Source organism: Peromyscus eremicus, chromosome 3 (assembly GCF_949786415.1).
Source record: "Peromyscus eremicus chromosome 3, PerEre_H2_v1, whole genome shotgun sequence".
Taxonomy (NCBI): Eukaryota; Metazoa; Chordata; class Mammalia; order Rodentia; family Cricetidae; genus Peromyscus; species Peromyscus eremicus.
Genome location: NC_081418.1, coordinates 40,213,765 through 40,236,041, shown reverse-complemented (window position 1 = coordinate 40,236,041; position 22,277 = coordinate 40,213,765). Strand labels below are relative to the sequence as shown.

Below are 22,277 nucleotides of genomic sequence, written 5' to 3'. Positions count from 1 at the left end.
ACCAGTTCCCATCACTGTGTTGGCTTTGACTATGGCCTTCATAATCAACTCTGAGGCTCAAGCCTAGGACACTTGACTTTCTCCGCTGCACTCACCTTAAACAAAAGTGCAGTCTAGACTGTCTACCTCCTGAATGTCTGTGATTATATTTCTTAGCATGTATTTGCTGCTGTGTAATCTACCTTTCAGGTTGAAAGTTAAGTTAGACAATGTCTTGGAACAATGATGATTAGGATAATGCCAAGTATACAGAGGAATTGGATGACGCAGAGTCAGGCAGTTAACATGGCTTCCTTCTAAGCAAGGTTTAACAAACAGCATCCTGCAGGAACTCTCCTACCATGCACAAACCTTGAGGTGGCTCCTTGGAAGGAGCTGAGTTTAGAAGCCAGTGTTTTTTTTTTCCTCTATGGATCTGAGGTCAGGTTTCCGGGAAACAATCAGACCTTTTCTATTTTTCACCGTGGACTAAACTCCACACTGCCAAGAGGCTGCTTTTGGTTTTTGGGTAGAGCAGAGAATGAGCTGAATATATATATATATCTTAAACCCCATAACAAGAATTCACAGCCAAGAAATCTTTCAGCTACAGAAATCTTAAGAAGAGGGCAAAAAACGACCGCAGGATCAGACTTGCACCACCCTGTAGCTTTCCCTTGACTACAACTGCCACCAGCAGAAACACAAGTTGGCCCTCCAGTCAGGTGTGGATTTGATGCAAGCCTTCTCTCCACAAATGCCCCTGAGCACGGAGTCACACTTCACTTGGGCCTTTCAGGAAACCTACAGAGCTGGGTAGCTACCATCAAACTGGTAGGAGTTTGGGGAAGTGCCTTGTCAAGGACAGTCAAGGAGAAGCAGTGAGCTGCGTAGTCAGGTGTTTAGGGAGTGGCTTACTGTACATAACTCAGCCCTTTTAGTTGGGGCCTAAGGGAGCCCCTTGTACAGATGAGAAGTTCTCAGTGCCTTCCAGGAAAAAGGGGCCAAGGGAATCTGGCAGCGGACAGATAGAAAGCAAGGCTCCTGCTTCTCTTCAACCACAGCAAATTCTATTCAAGAATTCAACTGAAGTGCTGAGGCAACAGGACAGTAACAGAAAAGGCAACGTGCATCTGGGGAGCACAACGGCGCGTGTCCTTTGTGAGTGGATAAATGTGTGTGAGGGGTGGGAGGATGAAATGACAGCCTTCCTTCAAAGACCACGGTTTCTGTAAGGGCTGACTAGAAATAAATATCTTTATTATTGGCCAGCAGCGAAGAAACGAAGCGGTTTATTCCCTGAATACATAAATGTAAGTTGTTCAAAGAGCACAGTTCACACAGTCTCGCTGGCTGGGAAAACACTGAGCAAGCCAGCAAGGCAGGCTAGGAGAGCTGAACGATTAGACAGCAAGGGAAGGAGGAAGGCTTGTCCAGCATGTCACCCACTCAGTCAACAAGAAATACTGCAGTCATAGGAGCCTGTGAAAAGCAGTGTCTTGGCTAGGTTTTCCTAAAGGACTGGGATCCTGATGACATTTGAATAAAAAAGAAGCAAGAGGCATCTCTTGGGGAACTCCAAGGACAGGGCAGCTCAGCTCCTGAGGCCTGCCTACTACTGACATGGCAGGAGCAGATGACCTTAAATGGCTGATGCAAACTATGAGAATTCTAGTATTTGTTTTCTACCCCAGCCATCTAAGTAGGATGAGTTAGTTCTGTGCTGTCTTTCAAACCATGCTCCAAAGGCCTGTGTTTGGTGGGATGGAGGAAGAACAGGGAAGGGTCAACTTCCGGGAAGACCATTCAGAGTCACTTGTGGCACAGACTCACCTGCCAGCAGGAAGGTGATGAGGCAGGTCTCCTTAGGCAAATAGAGCTTGAGGCGAGAGCCACTGAAGACATATTCCACCACAGCCTCAGAACGGCCTGCCCGCTGAAGAAAGGGCAGGAACTGCTTTGCTTTCTGGGTGTCCTGATGGAGAAAAGAAGGAAATAATCATTGGGGAGCAGTGGGTACAAATACAGGTCCCTTTGTCTTTGGTTTAGGATAAAAAGTCCAGAGGAAAGTAAGGAAATAACCACGTAAGAATCTGTAATTTTTGAAGATATGGCACAGATGTGCTGCTCATGTGACCTTTTTAGAATAAACAGTGTCAAACAACAGTTCCCAGAACATTCTCGGTGGCTCAGTGCTTCCTTCCGTACAGTAAGTAAGCACTCACTGTCTATATAAAAGAGTGAATGCTTGGAAACAGTCCGCTCCTTCTCTGATGCAGGGCAAAGAGTTTGTTTTCTCCTAAGGTGAAACTGAGGTCAAAAACGAATACTATCCTTCTATGGCGACCAACTAAACCTTTACATTTCTTCCTAAACAAAACAAAACAGTGGTGTTCAGGCAATGTCACATACTCCTACAATTCTTGCTCAGGAAGCCACAAGTATTAGTCTATCTTCAACTGTAAACAGGTTGTATAAGACTCCAAACTTCCTGGTTTCTTAACCTTGTCCAGAACCTGGCCTTCTCTGTACATCAGTACAACTATTCTGGCCTCCAAACTTCCTGGTTTCTTAACCTTGTCCAGAACCTGGCCTTCTCTGTACATCAGTACAACTATTCTTGCTGCATATGCATTTTCAAGAGGTGTGTGTGTGTGTGTGTGTGTGTGTGTGTGTGTGTGTAAATATATTACCCAGGGAAATATATAATAATAGGATGTATTCCATGAAGACAAAGACTACATCACATCAGCATAAATAATTATAGAAATTAAAAAAAAAACCCACATAGAACCATCTAGTATTTTTCCAACAGTTTTAATGCATCAACACAAGTCCATGCATTCTGCTCTCAAGAGTACCAAACATGAACATTTTGAGTCTCAGAGCTCTTGACCACAGTGGCGCTAAGAGCTTTCAAATCCTTTCAGTCTCTCAAGCTAATTAAACAGATGATAGAGTAAGCAAGCATCAAAATATCACATCACATATGCTGGGGAATAGTGGCTGGATTTGAGAATTTCCGAGGTTTTCAGCCCAGCCAGCAGAACTACAAACTCACTCTGAGGACAGCAAGTTCTGCAGACTTTCCTGACTTCTGCCACACAGGCAGGCTGCACTCAGCCAAGCTCTTCCTTTCTGATGCTTCTCCTAGCAACAGAGCTATTGTATCTAAATTAATGTACATACAATAATGAAAATTTAACAAGCCATCAAGTATTACAGAGTTTCCACAGCAGCCAAAGGTGCTGCTCTCATTCAGAATCAGCAAGGTAGGCTGTGATGAAAACAATATTTATAGTAATGAGATCCATCCTCCCTTCAAACAGATTCTTAGAGAAAAGGAGAGACAGTCATCCATTCTCAGTCTTTCTAATAGCACAATGGTAAAAAGGTAAGCTAACAATGAGCTGTAGTGGGCTGGAAACTCCCCTAGTGAACACTTAAGTGACACATATTCTACTGTACACATACAGCAAGCAAAATGTCTTTCTGGCAGTTGGCTGAAGTCCAGAACAGTCAAGCAAGACAAATGTTCCAAGGGACAAAAGCACTACCTGATTCAAATCCTTTTGCCATACTAGTCTAAATCTGGGGCATTATTCATGAGCTGAGCCAGTAAGTCAACAACAATTATCAAATTGATTATTGCAAATCATGAGGCAACTCAGTATCACTGAAAAAGTCTTCCTCCAAACCTGGAGTTATCTACATTTTTCCAGAAATAGACTTTTGCTCATCACGTTTTTTTGACTATACCTGGGAGAAAAAAAAAAAAAAAAGCAGCTCATAGGACTAATACACACAGGCCTTTAATGTTAATACTAACAAGGAAGCTGTGTCCTTATCCTCCCCCTTTTGCTAAGGCCAAGGAGCAGGGTAAAACATTCCCTGCTTTATCAGGGAGATACTTATTCAAGAACAATCAAGGGGATTCAAGCGACCTGACTGTTCTCTATGCAATGAAATCCATAGACGGCCTTGACTCCACTTATGTCTACCAGACTGACTCCAAAAATGACATATGGAAAGATGAGAGAGAGAGAAAGGCATGCTACTGACTCTGACAGAGATTAGAAGTGAAAGTCAACAATGAAAATTGAAGGCATGAAACTTTAAAAGCTTACCATGTTTACTTCCAGATGCAAAATTACAAAATAAGATATGGAGTGAGTGCCCATGTTCTTGAGGCAAGGATTCAAAGGCTTAGTGAGGAGATGGATCGGCATGGAACACCCATTAAGAGGAAGAGTGGAGACTGCATCCAAGTTGACAGCATTTTAAGAATGAAAGGATCATATGAAGTCAATTAACCTAACTGTAATAACCAAGAGATGTCAGCTCTTTCGAATCTCACTCACAGCCACAGGACGGTATCTGTCTTTTCTTGTTATGACAAGCACTTCTTTGCTTGGCATGCTCTTTTTCAATATGAAAATTCTTGAGACCATTTATTTCAGTGACTCAGATTAAAAGAATAGTAAAGAATATTGGTAACTCTCCTCAGGTGATGTAGCCATTATGTAACCCCCTGATAATTTAGATGTAGAAATTATTTATTTTAGAAATCCAGAGTATATTACAATAAAATGGACTGAATGTGGTTAGGTTAGTTGCCTTTCAGAGAAACTCATGCAAGCACGGAAAAGTGTTTTGAGTCTCACAGCCATTTTTAGGGTTAATAAGAGAAAGTTAACTAAAAGGTAAACAAGATAAAATTTGATTATAAGAAATAAAATATACCAGAGACCAGTTTCCACTCTCCTGTGAAGTTGAAGACACCAACAGATCTTAAGGCTAATACAGTGGTAAAGTTCAGAGATGTCACTAACATGATAGTTTTACTCCTTTTCAATAACACAGAAGCACAGCTCACTCAAATTTGGTAATATCAAAGATTTCTTTAGAAAAATGTAGCCCCAAGTTTGTTCTTAAAAACAGACATTAAAGATCTCAGGATAGTTCTGAGATGTGTAGCACAGAATGCTCATTCCAAGGCATATCGAATACTTCTGCTTCGATGGCTAGGCTCTCATGCTTGGGTTTTCTGTGTGACAGTTTCCTCATAAAAGGGCTGGGAAGCTACTGCCGTAGCTCCCTGCTACAATACTGGTTCCAGGCTTTGAGGATCCAAGCAGATAAAACTGGTATGGTTCTCTGTTATCTACACCAATATTCTCCTCCACTGGTGTAAACAAATAAAGCAGCAACTGTATTTCTGGGCAGAAGAATTTCCTCTTTGTTGCACTGGTAGGTTTCCCATTACCTGTGCTTCACAACAAGCCATGCACAAGTATTTTTCTGTCCTCTTAGAAGAGCTAATTTAAGGTTGCATTAGCCACGTTTAACCTGCTATTGTGGATGGCATCTCTTTAAGGAATGTTTCTGCCTCCTCAATACACCTTGAAATTGAGAAAGTAATGATGCAACAAATGTGCCCAGGTAACTTCATTTCAAAGCAGTTAACATCCATACCTCAAATTCAGAGCAACAGGAATCAGAATGACCCAAGAAAGGCTGGACATTCCTTAGAGAGAGTCAAAGGATATAGACACGTCTTAATTCCGCCCTCTTCTGGATCAGGCCCAATCTTTCAAATGTGGAAACATGTATTTACTGTATGTATATATATATGTCACAACATGCGCGTGGAGGTCAAAGAATATCTATCAGGAGTTAGTTCTCTCCTTTCACTATGTGGGTTCTGGAGACTGAACTCAGGTCATCAGGCTTGTGGTCAAGTGGCCGTTACTCGCTAAGCCACTTCCCCAGCCTTCCACCAGACCTTTCTGTGGTTACACAAAATCGCTACCAACAGCTGGCCTGCAACTCTTCTGTAAAAAGTACTTTCCTGTGGGTTGGACATGGTGGTACATATATAATCATAATACTTGGGAGAAGGAGGCAGGAAGATCAGGAGTCCAGGGTTATCCTTGGCTACAGAAGACCCATCTTGCTTGCCCTGGGTACAATCCCCATATAAACTGGGAGTGGTGATACATACTGTAATTCATCCTGACACTGAGAAGCTGCATCCCTGGAAGCTGAAACAGGAGGATCAGAACTTTGAGGTTATTCTTAGCTACTTAGTGAGTTGGAGGACAGCCCAGGATAAATCAAACTGCCTTAAACACCCAGATAAAACCAACCGAACAAAGACCTTTCTGTGACCACAAATGCACTCCCCCCACCCCGCCCTCATGTGTGTCTGGGAGTCTGAGACAGGGTTTCCCTGTGTAACAGCCCTGGCTGTACTGAACTCACTCTGTAGACCAGGCTGGCCTCAGACTCATAGAGATCCACCTGCCTCTGCCTCAAGTGCTGGGATTAAAGGTGTGCGCCACCAAACCTGGCCTAAAACTGATGTTTTCAAAATAATTTTGTAATTACCAAGGTTGGAGAGGGACAAAGATGGCTGGAGGCAGGAGAACTGATGAAGTAGAATCCTAGAAGAGTAGGCACAGGACATGGCTGGGAGGGCAGTACTTAAACAGTCCCAGGTCGTCTGTAGCCTAGAAGAATACAACTTACAGAAATGAGAGTCCATTGAAGCTGTTCACATGCACCTAATGTTAGCAAAAGAAACTCTATCATCTTCCCCCCAAAATCCCTTATGGTAGACATGAAACATCACAGACTCAAAAGAGCATGGGGAAATGGGAAAAGGGTTAAGCCTATTAGTTACCAGGTAACCACTCGGGAGCCTCAAATGAAAACTGATAATAAGGAAGTTCACCAATGAATTCTCATCACCACAATCACTTTTCCATGAACATCAAAGAATAACCTTGAAGCAAACCAAATCACATACATAGGTGAAGCTGTTAATACAGATGTACTCTATCAGCACCTAGGAAGCTCAATGGTGAAGAGACCACTGTCCCCAAGGAGGCTTCTTGGAGGTGTCATGGGTATTTTCTCTACCTTAGAATACTTCTTCCCATCTAGAACTGGCTGTCTTACTGGGCCCCATCAGGGCCAACCAATCATAATGCATAGTCAGTGAAACAAGAGGGCAGATACAGATAAGAATATGGAGATCAGAACTAATTGCTAAGGACACTGAAGCAAACGTGTTCTTTCATTTTAAGGAATGTTGTGATCATTCACTGCCATAGTTATCTATCTGTGCAGGGCTGTCCAAATGAGGGGCATTACTTCTGCAGCGGCACAAAAGACAAATCACAGAGACATCCCCTACCAGAAAGGCAAAAACACCACTCATCACTCCACACTCTTCCTCCCTTCCACACGCCTGGTTCCGTGGCCACAAGTGACATTTTAATTCTTGGAATGGGTTTATGATTCTCTGTGAGGAGCCAACTGTACAGCATGATAATCTCTTGAAATAAATGGGGCTCTGGTGGGGAGGACACTTGGAAATGCATTCCAGCTCTAGTGTTACCACAAAGCACTTAAAACTCTGAAGCCAACCTTTCTGGCTAGTTATTAATATTTCACAGTAAGCGTGTGTGAGGGGGTTCTGGTATGTGTGTGCAAACTTCATCGAGCTGCACATTTAACAGGAATAAAGGAAACAGGAGTGAGTTGTGGAGAAAAAAACTCACAGAACAAAAATTACAACACTTTGTTCTAAAGGTACTGAATCTAGGCCATCGATAATCTCTCATTAAGTGATGTCTGGTTTACATCCTCTCCAGTTGTTGGCTTAGCTGACATATCACATCACCCAGGATTCCCATATGTCAGCGCATAGAAGCAGTGTCTGGGCTTGGACTCCACCTCTGGAATAGGACTTCAGAGGACATCTGTAGATGCCCAGGCTACAAGAAGATGCCCAAGCTGCAGAAGTCTGCTCTCTTGAAATTAAAACTTCTATACCCTCATCTGTTATTGAGGGAACGCAGGCCAACTGGCTAAATTAAATTTCCAAAGGGAACCTGCAAGCTAAGGACACACAAAAGGCAAGAGAAGCCAGAATGGAGTGCTTACCACCGGATCTAGGAGAAGACAGACACCTTAGTTCCAGCATGGCCTCTCTTCCAAATAAGGGCAAACTACATCCTTCGTAACTTTGTAGACACACCCATTTCAGGAGTGCTACAAAAAACAGGCATCTACAAAAGATTCATTTGGTTGACCCTGCTGAATCTATGTCTTTTTTCTCCCATGTACAATACTAAGGAAAGAAATAAAGACTTGGTGAAAGCTAAAAAGATAAGACTCATTTTTGTGTTCAGAATAAAAACACACAAAGTGGTGTGCTGACTAACCATCCTGACAGTCCTGGCTGGCCACGCAACATGCTACAGAATATGTTTTGGACTTTAAATGAACAGTTAAAATGTGGAGTGGCCTAACAGTTCATCAGCTTGTGATAAAGAACATGTCTACACCACAACATGAATAGTACTCTGCAGTGGAAATGATTTAAACACAATGGGTATTTTCTGAGTTAGGATTTCTGTTGCTGCAATGAAACACCATGACCAAAAGGCAAGGAAGTCAGGGTAGGAACTCCAACAGGACAGGAACCTGGAGGCAGGAGCTGATGCAGAGGCTGTGGAAGGGTGCTGCTTACTGGTTTGTTCTCCATGGCTTGCTCAACTTGCTTTCTTTTCTTTTCTTTTTTTCCAACCCACTTTCTTAGAACCTAGGACTACCAGGCCAGGTCCCACATGGGCTGGGCCCTCCTCCATTGACCACTAATTAAGAAAATGTTGTAAAGGCTTGCCTACAGCCCAATCTAATAGAGGCATTTTCTCAATTGAGGATCCCTCCTCTGATGATACTAGCTTGTATCAAACTGACATAAAACTAGCCAGAACAAGTATGAATCCTAAATATGTAATTTCACAGCACAACATTTCTGCAAAGACTACTGAGGGGGCTGAGAATAGAGCTAGGTTGGTAGAGTGCTTGTCTAATACGCATGAGGCCCTGGGTTCCATGCCCACGACTACATAAAACTGGTCATGGTTTTGTAGGTCTATAATCCTAGCATTTTTGGCTATACCATGAGCTCAAGGTCAGCCTGAGATACAGGACACCCTTTTTCCAAAAGGAAAAAAGTGTATGGGACACATTTGTCAAAGCTCACAGAATTATATGCTGAAGGTAATATATTTTAGCTGTACATATTTTAAATTTTAAAAGGTAAAAATAACCTGAATATGAAGAATGCACTTCCTTAATATTAAATTCAAGGCAACTTTTACCCTAGCCAACTAACTTATCATTAAGTAGGAAAAAATGACAAGTTTAAAACTAATAGCTCAGTAGTTTTTATATGAATTACTTTAATATAATAAAAAGCTGAATGTATCAAAGTACTTTAAAACTTTTTTTTTTTAAGACAGGGTTTCTCTGTGTAGCTTTGGAGCCTGTCCTGGAACTCTCTCTGTAGGCCAGGCTGGCCTCGAACTCACAGAGATCCACCTGCCTCTGCCTCCCCAGTGCTGGGATTAAAGGTGTGCACCACCATCGCCTGACTAAAGCACTTTAAAACTTTTAAGCAAAAAAAAAAAAAAAAAAAAAATGTTTAGATGAGACAGATATTAGGAGAATCGGAGAAACAGTCTAACTAGGTTTTCCAAAGTAGCATAGCAAAGTTTAAACTCTTAAGCAATTAAAAGAAAGCAGCAGGAGCAAATGCCATCTTTAACAGACCAGAATGGACATGCTTTGTTCAAATAAGGAACAAAGTTTGAGTCAATCATGGCCCATGCTGTAATCTCAGCACGTGGGAAGTCGAGACAAGTAGTTCAATGTAGCATGAATTGTTAAAAGGTCTTATTAATAAAACCAAACCTGAGGCCAGTTATTGGGGTGAATGCTGGAAGATCAGAGAAGCAGAACAAGCCACAGCCATCTCACCTCGCCAATTCCTCACCTGGTCCTGTTCTTTCAGACTGGAAGCTTCTGTGTCCTCATCCAGAATGAATCTCAGCTGAACTGCTGCTCAAAAGCCTAAAAGCTTAATCAGGCTCTAGTTTCTCCTCCTCACGCCTTAAATGTCTTTCTGCTTCTGGCCATCACTTCCTGGGATTAAAGGCTCTTATTACTATGCCTGGCTGTTTCCAGGGTGGCCTTGAACTCACAGAGATCCAGGCAGATCTCTGCCTCTGGAATGCTAGGATTAAAGGCGTGTGTGCCACTATTTTCTGGCCTCTGTATCTAGTGGCTGTTCTGTTCTCTGACCCCAAATAAGTTTATTAGGGTGCACAATATTTTGGAGAACACAATTCCACCACAGTTCAAGGCCAGTTTTATCTACATAGGGAGTTTGGGGCCAGCCTGGGCTACATGGGACTTGTCTTAAACAAAACACAAGCAAAAAGGGCTGGCAAAATGGCCCAGGGGGTCAAAAGTGTTTGCTGCCAAGCTGAGCTCAATTCCTGGGACCCACGTGGTATAAAGTTGTCCCTTGACCCTCAAACATTTGCTGTGCTCCATGTGAACTTCCTCACACAAACAAAAATGGAATTAAAAAAAAAAAAGAAATAAAAGGTTTCATTAACTCCTTATGCCTACCTGGAAACAAAAGCAGTTGATATGACTTAACTTGAATAAAATAATAATTCTCAAGTAAAAGAAAAATTCTACACAGGCTTAGAGATTGTTCTTTTATTGAATGACTTTCAGCTTCCCAAATTTAACCAGCTGAAAATAAGCTGTGAGAATCATTCAATTTAACCTTTAGAAATGAAGTTATTGCCTTTTAGTGGTAAAATCTGCATTTTATCATCAACCGGAAATATAACGCCCTCAGCTGACTCTACATGTAAGCTAAGTTAGGCAGGTCAATGGTAGAGGACAGCAGCACAGGTGTGTGTGCTTCATGTGCAAAGGATGACAGCACACACCGAACAGAAGAAGGAAACACACAGACTAACTCACTCCGTCTCTTCCGGTCTTCAACCCTCATTTCCTTTTTCATCTTTTTGTCTGTCTGTTTGTTTTTTGAGACAGGAATTCTCTATGTAACCCTGGCTATTCTGGAACTCACTCTGTAGACCAGGCTGGCCTCAAACTCAGAGACTGCCTCTGCCTCTCAGGTGCTGGGTTTAAAGACACCCAGTTTAACCCTCGTTTTTCTAATGAGGATGTAGTGTAGCCAGTAGAGCAGGGTTAAAGGTACCAAATCAGGTTCTTCCCAAGACCAGCTAACCAATATAGCTAGGGCAAGGCAACAACTCCAATTCATGGTATCCAGAAAAGTCTTCCACACAGACCCATGTTTTCTCGCCCTCTGCCCAAATCATCCCAAGCCCTCTTCTTACACCTTTTCCTATTTGTCGGTTCTCTTAACTTCTCAATGGAACACTAGTATAACTTTTGGTTCAATTAATTGTCATGCTTTTTTTGTCCTAAGATTGTACACAAAATAGCTGTCCCTTTGAGGACCCTCCACTCAGGGCTAGCCTCTGCATGGGAGTTTGCCAGCCTTTCCATCAAGACCCTGGACATGCCTTCATGCCCTTCCCTGGACTATGCTTCCCAGATCCATGCCTTTCACTTTCTTGTTCTACTTTCTTTTCCTTTAAACAAACAAACAAAAACAAAAACAATTCTCTTCATATTTCACAGAGAAAATGTCTGACCTCTCTGAGGTCAGGCAAATAAATACAGAACTGCTTTTGTATTTCTACTCAGGAGAAAGACTATCCTATTCAGACAGCCTCCAATCGTTAATAAATCCCTTTTATCATGCAACAGCAGAGCAATATATTATACTTTTGATAGTGCTGAAGGCTTTAAATACGATGTAAAGAAAAGTTATTTTATTATAAAACAATTGTAATTACTCTAAAAATAGGCAGGAGACATGGTAATTTGTTTTCTGGTTCAGAAATACCAATCTATAAGGAAAAAAAATGTTTACAGGCAGATCATAACTGGGAGAGACACCTTTCAATTATTTCCTGATTAAATATTCTGCCCAAACACGCAATTTCTTAGTGTAAATGCCTCATTTATCCAAATAAATCTCTAAACTGAGGAGGCAATAATGAAAGGAAACACAACATAGCCAACTGGGAAACCCCAAAAGGCTTATACTTTCAAGAACCTTATTTGCTTTTTTCTAAGGATGAAATAATGAATATTTATTTACCTATTTATTTTTTTGAGACAGTATATCATTATGTTGTCTTTTCTGGCCTGAAACTCTTGACCAAGCTGACCTCAAAATCACAGAGATCTGCCTGCCTCTGTCTACCAGTGCTGAGATTAAAGACGTGCTCCACCACACTGGCACAAATAACCAAGTTTTATGGTGATACCATAACAGTGTCTTTAGAAGTGAAGCACGAGAGTGACCTAAAGACAGTTTAGCTATGGCATGTGGCCCTTCAGACATGGAATAAAGTGCACCAGCCAGAGGGTATAGCTGGGTATCTATTACAAGGCTGAATTAAAAAGTAACTTACAGGTGTAAGACATTATTTTTCTTTTAAAGTTTCAGACAGATTTTTATTACTTCCAATGTCTCTATAGGTTAGAGGTAAGAATGTATTATAGAATGAGAAAATGGCTCAACAGATAATTAAAATGAAATGTGCAGAGAAAAGAATTTAAAGAGAGCCTGATGAAGCACACATTTTCATTTCATGGGCAAATCAAGAAGTCAGGGGCAAGGAAATTGATGTCATGCAAAAACTCTGCCCTACTCTAGACAAGAACACAACTTCAGAAAAGGACAGAGAAAAGAATGTCAGCCAGTAACCTACAACATAAAACTCAGAAAATGTAAAGTAAGTGTCAAATAGCTACTAGACGGGACAAAAGCATTTTCCCTAAATATTTTCTCTATGCAGATGATTGGCTGAATAGAAATAGGATTATAAAAATTGAGGTTTCAACCATACATGAGGCATTCATTGGTCCAATAAAGTTAAGCAAAAGCATTTTTATTATGTTTAATTGGGACTTTTCAAAGTCTGGTGTTTCCAGAGTTAATAAAAATTAGGCCGGGCGGTGGTGGCGTACGCCTTTAATCCCAGCACTCAGGAGGCAGAGGCAGGCAGATCTCTGTGAGTTCGAGACTAGCCTGGTCTCCAAGGCGAGTTCCAGGAAAGGCGCAAAGCTACACAGAGAAATCCTGTCTCGAAAAACCAAAACCAAAACAAACAAACAAAGAAAAAAAATTAGATAATTATACAATTTGGAAGAGAGAATTCTAGATTCCTCAATATGGAGACAAATGTAAACCATTATGGTAGAAATTTATTAACTAAAACAGAAGGTGATATTTTGAATGACACAAAATGTATCAAATTAAAAATCTACTTATTTTACTCAATAGCTTTCCAGAATAGTAAAATATGCTATTTTTGGTCTAGCTTTTTACTTTGTGGTATTGTTTAAAAAAATAATTACTGACCACGATTTAAAGGTTGTTAATTTTATATATATATATATATATATATATATATATATATATATATAAAAACCCAAATTATCCTTAAATACAACTTCAAGAGGTACACAGCAATTTAAGCCATCTACTAACCTAACAGTGCTAAATACTACCTATGTCCTCTTCTAGGAACTGACTGTACAGTTGAGAAAAAAATCTATTTTAGCAATTAATCCTGTCAGGCGTTTAGTCAAGATTTCCTCCCATTCTAACATCAGTCTTGCCACTGGTTATTTCCATTGGTATGCAGAAAATTTTAATTTCATTCAATCCTATCTGTTAATTGTTGGTTTTATTTTCTGAGCAAGTGGAGTTCTTTTCAAACAATTGTCAAAATACGAAAAACAAATGGCTATTAAAGATGAAAAAAATGATAAAAGTTCTCAACTATCAGGTAAATGCAAATTAAAACTATCTTGAGATTCCACCTCACCCTAGTCAGAAGAGTTGTCATTAAGAAACAAACAGAGGCTGGTAAAGTGACTCAGTGGGTACAGGCCCTTGCTGTTTGTTAGGCCCGGTGACTTCATTTCAATCCCTGGAACCCACAAGGTGGAAGGAAACAATCGACTTCCACAAGGAGTTGCACGCACGCACGCACGCACGCACGCACGCACGCACGCACAATATCTAAAACCCAAAGCAAATAACAAAACCCCAAAGCTGACGAGGATGCGGGGGAACCCGTATATATTGCTGGTGGGAATGTAAATTCTTCCAAATATCATGGAAATCATTATGAAATTACCTTAAAAACAAAAAGAAAATGAAAAGCTAACACTAAAAGCAACATCTGCCTCTGCTCCATCACTCCTGAATCTAACACCCACGTTTACTGCAGAACTCTATTCCCAACAGCCTGGCTATGAATCTGGCCAAGTGTTGGGACTGCTTGTGATTCAAAGCCATCTAAGTAGAGGGCTTCCTGGTGCAGATAACATCAAGTTAAGTTGCCCCTCTCCTAGGGAACAAGGGTTTAAAACAGACAGTTAAGGTTTAAAGCCAGAAAGGTAAAATAAACAAACAAGCAAAGCTCACACATTAGCATGATGTCAGAAGTAAAATTTAAAAACGTGTGCCTAGAAGAAAGGATAAAATGTGAAATGTGTGTGTGTCTGTGTGCGTGTGCGTGCGCACGCATGCACATTTAAATAGAAAAAGATTTATTTTTTAATCTCTGTGTGTTTGTATGCACACTCTGTCTGTGTGTATACACATGTGTGTGTAGATACTGATGGAGGGCAGAAGAGGGCATTAGACTCTCTGGAGCTGCAGTTACAGGAAGTTGTGAGCTGCCCCACATGGGTGCTAGAAACTGAACCTCTCTCTGCAAGAGCAGTATGAGTTCTAAACCACTGAGCCATTTCGCCAGCCTCCACAAAAGAACGAACTGAACCATAAAGAGTGCCATTATGTCATTTGCAGTGAAAATGGTCATCATATTAAGCAAATTAAAACAAACTCAGAAAACCAGTATCATAATCTTTTGCTAATGACTCTTAGATTTTATACAGACACAAAATGCTAGGTGTGTGCGTGCACACTCATGCACGGCATAAAGACTGGAGCAAGGAAGAAGGGGGCCTACCGGGTTGGAGGAAAGGGAGAAAGGGGAAGTGTGAGTGAGGAGTGATGAGGAGTGAATATGGCCAAAGTACATAATATACCTGAAAGAGAAATGTCCATTAAACCTATCACTTTGTACAACATACGCCAACTGATAGGAGCTCCTAAGAAAGGATAAAATGCTCAGTCTCTACTCTTGAAAAGAGCTTACAACACTTACAAAGGTAAAAGAAACGGAGGAGGGGAGCATAGTCTGGTTAACAGATGTATTGACAGAAATCTTCCTGGCATAGAGGTACAGATGATTGTTATCTTCCTCTTTTCATCCACTTGTAGTAGATTTAATTAAAAACAAAGTTTTTCTCTGTAAGCAAAAAAAAAAAAAAAAAAAAAAAGTGTGTTCTTATTTACTACTAACATTCAAACCTAATTCAGCTTTGCCCAGATAAACTTACTAATCAGTTAGATAGGTCAGATAATGTCTCTCCAGTTCTGGAGCCATCTGCAATAAATCTGTTCTTTATCTTTTGAGACAAATTTTTGGATGTTAAATAAACAGTCTGTAGAGGGATGTGGAAAACATCATCGGAAGCTGAGGTGGAATTTGTTCTATGACTCCATCAAAGGGCTCGAAGCAGAGTGCTTCTCAGTACAGACGAAAAACTAAGCAGCCCTTCTTCAAAGGAATGAAGGTTTAACAGATAATTACGGTGCTAAGTCAGAAGGCACAAAATAAACAAAGCTCACACATAGGCCTGGTGTGGGAATTGAAAAAATGTGTTCCTAGCAAGGCAGTAGCATGTTGTAAAATGCCTCAAAGTCATGCTCAGCAACAGATTAATAAAGTGTACCCAGGATTCCACGCAGAAGTGGGAACAGTTGATAAGAAGCTTACAAAGCAAGGAAACAAGCCCACAGCGAAACATCTTTATGGTAGTTACCCTGTCGATCTTGGTGTACTGAAGGTTCCAAACCCTTCCTAAAGCAATATGCAGTGCATACTCCTAGCTTCACTCTGTGGCTTTACAATTCAAGTATTGAGGTAAACTGCAGTTGAACATTGTATTTACCATATGGAAAAATAATACTCCTACCCAAGAGTTACTGTGACAGTTATCTGCACTGTTCCTGCATGACACCTTATTTGATTCTCCTGCCCCAATCCCTGATCAATCACCCATTTCTACTAGTTCTTTCACTAATATAGATCCCATTTGCCTTTCTACGCTCACTGCCACCACTCTAGTTCTAGCCACTACTCACTTGTCAGACCATCCTGAATAAATTGTGGTCATTAGTATACGGTCTCACAGGACTCTGCTCGAATCCCCGCTATAATTATATAACCAACTGTGTATGTCCATAAAGAATACATCTGTCTGGTTTAATCCTCAATATCCAGCACTATGTCCGGCATTTTAAAAGCTCTTACTAAACACATATGGTTGGATCATTCATTCATTGATTCTACATGAGAAATGCATGAAAAACAACAACAACAAGAAGCCCAAGATGGCATATATCCCATGTCAGGAGTGATATAAAACAATGGTAAAGAGCTGGAGGAGGAAGTAGTATGATTTGGAACTGGAAGTGGATTAGAAGTTTGAAACAAAAATACTATAGATGATGACAGCTATCACTCACAGAAGACTTTCTGTGTGCTAGTAGAAGGCTAAGCAATTTAGTAACAATCAACACACAGTATTACCCACTGATCTCTGCTGACCTCTTGTTCTGTCAACTGTTCAGAATACTTTGTATGTATTAATTCATTCAATTATACCACAATCTAAGAAAGCAAGTGCCATCATCACACCCATTTTACAGCTAGGAAAGCTAACAGAAACATTAATAATTTCCTCAGGGTGACAAAGTACTAAGTAGTGGAGTCCTGACCTGAATCTCAATGATCTGAGACTAGAGCCTATAATGCTAATACCAACTCAATTCTAGAAGCACACACTCCTGTGGCATCCCTTTACATGCCTGCCTATTAAGAGTTACTAACCAGTAGTTAATTCTGAACTTACAGAGCTAGCATCAGTTTTTGCCAAATAGAACTTCACCCCTTGAAGTGCATTACTTGACAAATCAAATGTAAATAAGGCACTGTAAATAAATAAGTGACTCATTCCTGTTAAGGGTTTAGAAACTAATAAGGAAGAATACCAACTTGAAAAGTTACCTATATATCAACATATACAAGATGACAGTAATATGGTTTTGAAAATGCTAAGGATGGGCATGTTCAGAGGGCAGGATGGATGCAAAGGGACACAAACAAAAGGCAGTAGAAAGCACGGTCCTAAGGGAGAAGAGACAACATTCAAAAAAGAAAGGCCCGCTACAAGTGGTAAAGAGTGAATGCAATTGTCTTAGTTAGGGTTTCTATTGGTGTGAAGAGACACCACAGCTATGGCAACTCTCATAAAGGAAAACATTTAATTGGGTGGCTTACAGTTTTAGAGGTTTAGTCCATTATCATCATGGTGTGACATGGTGGTGTGCAGGCAGACATGGTGCTAGAGAAGTAGCTGAGGATTCTACGTCTTACTCAAAAGCAACAGGAAGTAGTCTCTCACTGAGTGTGGCTTGAGCATATAAGATCTCAAAGTCTGCCTCCACAGTCACACACTTCCTCCAACACCTACTCTAACAAGACCTCCTAAAAGTGGCCTCCTAAAAGTGCCACTCCCTTTGGGGGCCATTTTCTTTCAAACCACCACAGCAATCAAAGTCCTTAATCTGAGAACATTCAACTGTGGGTTAGGTAAATATGACACAAAGGGAAGTAAATAGGCCTGACTGTAAGTGCAGCATCCAAGTACCTGGAAGCAGCGCACAAGAGAACACAGGTCTTTCTCCAGATTAGAAACCTCCCTAACCGTTTATGTTCTCAGGACCTTCCAACGCTGTGTTAGAAAATCTGTAATTTCCTCCTGGGAACATCACTTCCTCAAGAACAGCCACAGAACCACTGGGCATTTCAAAGGTACCCTGATCTCTAATTCAAGAAAATCTGGATGTCAACATTGCAGAGTTTCCAAAATTCTGTGTGACACAGTCTGTAGGGAATATGTTGGAAACATGCTAAATAAAGGCTTAAAATACAAGCAAGCAGAATGTCTATGTTAGTAAAATGACTTACTTTGAAATGTTTACATAAGCAATAGCCACAGGACAAAATGAGTTCAATCTAGGGCTAAGCATTATGATGATGAAGCAGAGTGTGGCACCAGGGTGGCACAGAAATACTTCACCTTTTATCACATCACCGTGGACATGGGATACATCAGACAATTCAGTCACATACCTCAACCCAGGAACCAAGAATGTTAGTGAATGCCTTCAGAATACCCTCACATTTATTTACTTATGCCATATTGGGCTCATTTAACCAATCTGGACTCATGAAATAGAATCACAGAGCAATACGCATGTGTTCAAAGAATGGAAGAAACAGAAGGCAATGAACCAGTGACAGCCGAATCCATGTGTAGAAGCACTTCTCTTTGGAAAGAAATACCACTTGGTTCAGGGAAAATGCCCCTGGACTTGCTCCATTTTCTTGCAACTTTCTTTGAACAAAAGAAAGGTTATGGCTTAGTTAACTGAAATAGGATCTAGGACCCTGTGCTGGTGATTTTCTTGTCAACTTGACAGAAGCTAGAGCCATCTAGGAAGAAGGGATTCGAATTAAGAAAATTCCTTTATTAGGGACAACAGGCAAGTCTGTGCAGCTTTTTCTTGATTAATGATAGATACTAGGTGCTGGGGTTGGGAATAAGCACGCTGGGGATTGTGCCCACCCCTGGACAGGTTGTCCTGGGACACGCACACACACACAAAACAACAACAAAAAAAAACACGGTTGATTGAGCCATGAGAAGCAAGGTAGGAAGCATGGTTTCTGCTTCAGTTCCTGGCTCTAGTTCCTACCCTAAGATCCCTTTGTTATAGACTGTAAGCCATAAGAAAAACTAAAGCCTTTCTTCCCTAAGTTGCTTTTGGTCATGGTATTTATCACAGCAATAGGAAGCAAACTTGGACAGACCCTGATACTATGGAGCTCATTCATATGTACTCCTGGGTAAGAAATCAAGGAACATGGAAAAATTTATTATCATTTATTTTATTTATTTATTTATTTATTTATTTATTTATTTGTAGTAATAGAAGATCTTTCTATAACACAATTTATGGCACTAACACATTAAGGCTACTGAGTACATGGGGATCAAAATGTCGTCCTTGTAAGCGGCAACAAACAAGAGCCCTGTCTCTAATAGTGACCACCTTCAGGAAAGTCACCTGATCCAGCAGTTCTGAAGAGGTAGTAAGCAGCAGAGCTGGGACACACCCAACCGGAGGTCAAATTGCCTTACATTTCCAGACTTCCTACTCTCAGTCCTAACTGCTGCAGTAACAGGGATTTTTCTCCCAACAAAAGCCTGTCACCGAGTGTTAGGCACAGTGGGGCCTGTTTATATTCCATCCCTACGGATAGAGGCAGGAGGATTCCATGATTCAAGCCAGCCTGGGCTACCAAATGAGACCTTGTCTCAAATATCCAAAGGCCTGAGACCTAGCACAGGGGTAGAATGCTTGGCCCTGCCTTTGATCTCCAGACCCCAACCCTGCCAAATCTCCAAGTGAACAAAATGGCAGTCCAAGCAAGGTATATGGGATCAGACAGTTTGCAGATGAAAGAGAGATATTCACTTTAGAGCTTCATTTTAATCCATTTATTAATGAGGGAAAATAGATTCAGAGGAGAGTGAGGAGCAGACATATATAGGTCACTAGGAATGCTGAAGAAAATTTCTTAATTTTTACTTTATGAAAATACAGAGTAAAAACATCGAATTGGAAACTATTTCTCTCACAGAGCAGAGTTCAGCTATGTCTCTAAAGAAGCACATGTCTTCAAGAATTATGTGTATCACTATCAGCCCTTCACATGCCATATTCTCCCTCTACAAAGGCACAAAACAGACCAGGAAGACCAACAAAGCAAAACTCACAGAATCACATCATCCCAGAAGAGCTTGTAAGGGCAGCATCCAGCATTCTATTGGAAGTACATCCAGTAATCTTCCTGCTCATTTCAAAGTCTTGAACAAATTTCCCTGATACTCAAAACTAAATAAAAGCCAGAGCCCATGTCCTAAATTTGGTGCCCTACATTGTACAAAGAACACAAAAGAAATACAACTCAGTCAAAAAGTGTATTAAAACTCTCTAAGATGTACTTAAACACAACCACCACTGACTGTAGTTGATGCTGAAATATAATCCTGGGAAAGCTCTCATGGAAACCATAAATGCTTTCTGATTTACTTAGAAGAGAGTGATGTCTTTGCAGTTCCAGGGAACTTAACAAGGGCTAAAAAAAATGAATTAGACATACAGGACTCATGTGGCTCTATAGGCCAACCCTCTCTCCTCCCACAAACCAATAGAACAATGCTCTCCACCATGAGTCTGAGGGCAACTGATTAATTCAAACTTTCTGCCACAATCAAGGTCTTCCTGATGACATCCAACCTTTCTCCAGAGATGGTGGGGCAGGTTCAAAGAAGGGAAATGGAAAGGGAACTGGAAGAAAAAGGGACAAAATGAAAAGAAAAATGATCAAGGAAACCAGAAAATACAGAAAAGCTATACATGACAGTGCATACATATAAATCCTAGCTGTCTTCCTGAGGTAGGAAGATGGCAAGGCCAGTCTGGGCTACAGAGTGAGATCCCGTTTCAAAAACAGAATAAAACAAAATGCCTCAAACCTTCTCTGCAGCCTGGGAGAGACTGCTAATCTGGCAGTCCCTCTGCCATTAGAGATGTCAAGTGCTGCAGAGCTGTGGGGCATGTTTTTGTGTGGAGAGAATCCAAGCCAATTAGATGCAACCACAGTTGAACCATTTCAAGAAAGAAGAGAATAGAGAGAGCAGTATCTTCTCTTAGGTTGGTAAGAACTGGAGTTGTCAAATGAAGCATAGGTACAAGACAGACAGGAGACTAACACTACTACTGCCATAGCTTCTGACCAGGGTATCAACCTTGTCTATGGAGCACAACATGCTTGTCCTAGAGAATATGGACTAGACAGTGAGCTAGCTCTTCTTATGTTTGTCCAGGACAGCAAATATAGCGCTTAGTAGTATGGCTAGCATGCAAATGTAGCACTCACTCCAGGCAACTCCTCCAGGTCAGGGAAACCCACTAAGAGGCACAGGTCTTGACCTTGGGCCATCTGTACAGTAACTTAGATCATAGCTGGTCCTGCCATGACAATTAGGTCATGCTGTGAGACTAAGCCAGAGTAAGGGAAGGAAGAGATCTTATGAATAAAGTTCAAAGAATGAGCATTTGTATCATTGTCAGGGCTTATAAAAAACAGAAAGGCAGCTGAATGGAATGCTACAATCCTAGGAGAGGAAGAAGGGGACCGGAGTGAGCATGACTTAACAGAGCCCCGATTAAGCTTACCAAGAAACTTCTCTCCCTCCATCTCTTTCCACATTCAAAAGTAGTTTTTGTTTTATATGTATTTACTTGTGCATGCCACTGTGTTAGTGTGTCAGTTGGAGAACACCTGACAGGAGTCAGTTCTCTCCTTCTACCATGTGGGTTCCAGGGATCACGGTCAAGTCATCAGGTTTGGCAGGATGTGTCCTGCTGAGCTATCTTGCTGGCCCTCTTTTTAATGTTTTTCAGCCAAAAAGAATACATATTTACTTCCTCCTCTTCCATCAAGACTCAGCTCCATATGGAGCCGGGGAATGGTAACACGCACAAAGGGCCCAAAGTCTATTACAGAAAGGAAGACAGTTTGGGATCTCTCAGGAAAAGAAAAGCAGTGCTGTTCAAGAAAACCAGGAAAGGAAGGAAGAGCCTCCCAATAAAACCCATTTCATCTACCTACCCACCTACTTCAACAGATAGTTTTTGATATTACCAAGTTAAGACCTACTGGTTCACTCTGGAAGCCTTCTTTCTATAGTTCCCTTCACTTCAGGAGTAATAAGCCCACGGTCTGATTTCTCAAATCTTGTGCCCCCCCCCCACCGCCTCCCACCCCTCAAGCTAGCCTTTGCACCACCCCAGACTAAACTCACACACAATTCTATCAGTAATACTATGTTTCTCCAACAGAATCAACCACAGAGAGAGATGCTCAAAAACAGTATGAAAACTAGGCAAGAAACGGTCACAAGCTGACAAATGTCCAAGAGTGCATAGCAGTTCAGTGAGTGAATAATTGTGAAATTAACAGATGTGTTATCAGCCACATAACATCAGAAGATCCCCGTTCTGGCAATACAACACAGCTTGCAGTGTATAGAAA

The 22,277-nt window shown here is 41.1% G+C and overlaps 1 protein-coding gene across 1 annotated transcript in view; it reads right to left on the bottom strand.

The window, feature by feature from the left end:
* Snd1 (staphylococcal nuclease and tudor domain containing 1) overlaps positions 1-22,277 on the bottom strand; it is a 427,841-nt gene that overhangs the window by 147,457 nt on the left and 258,107 nt on the right. Inside the window, exon 15 of the mRNA XM_059257458.1 lies at positions 1,813-1,954. Coding sequence (XP_059113441.1) covers positions 1,813-1,954 — 142 coding nt within the window. The remainder of the gene's footprint in view (positions 1-1,812; positions 1,955-22,277) is intronic.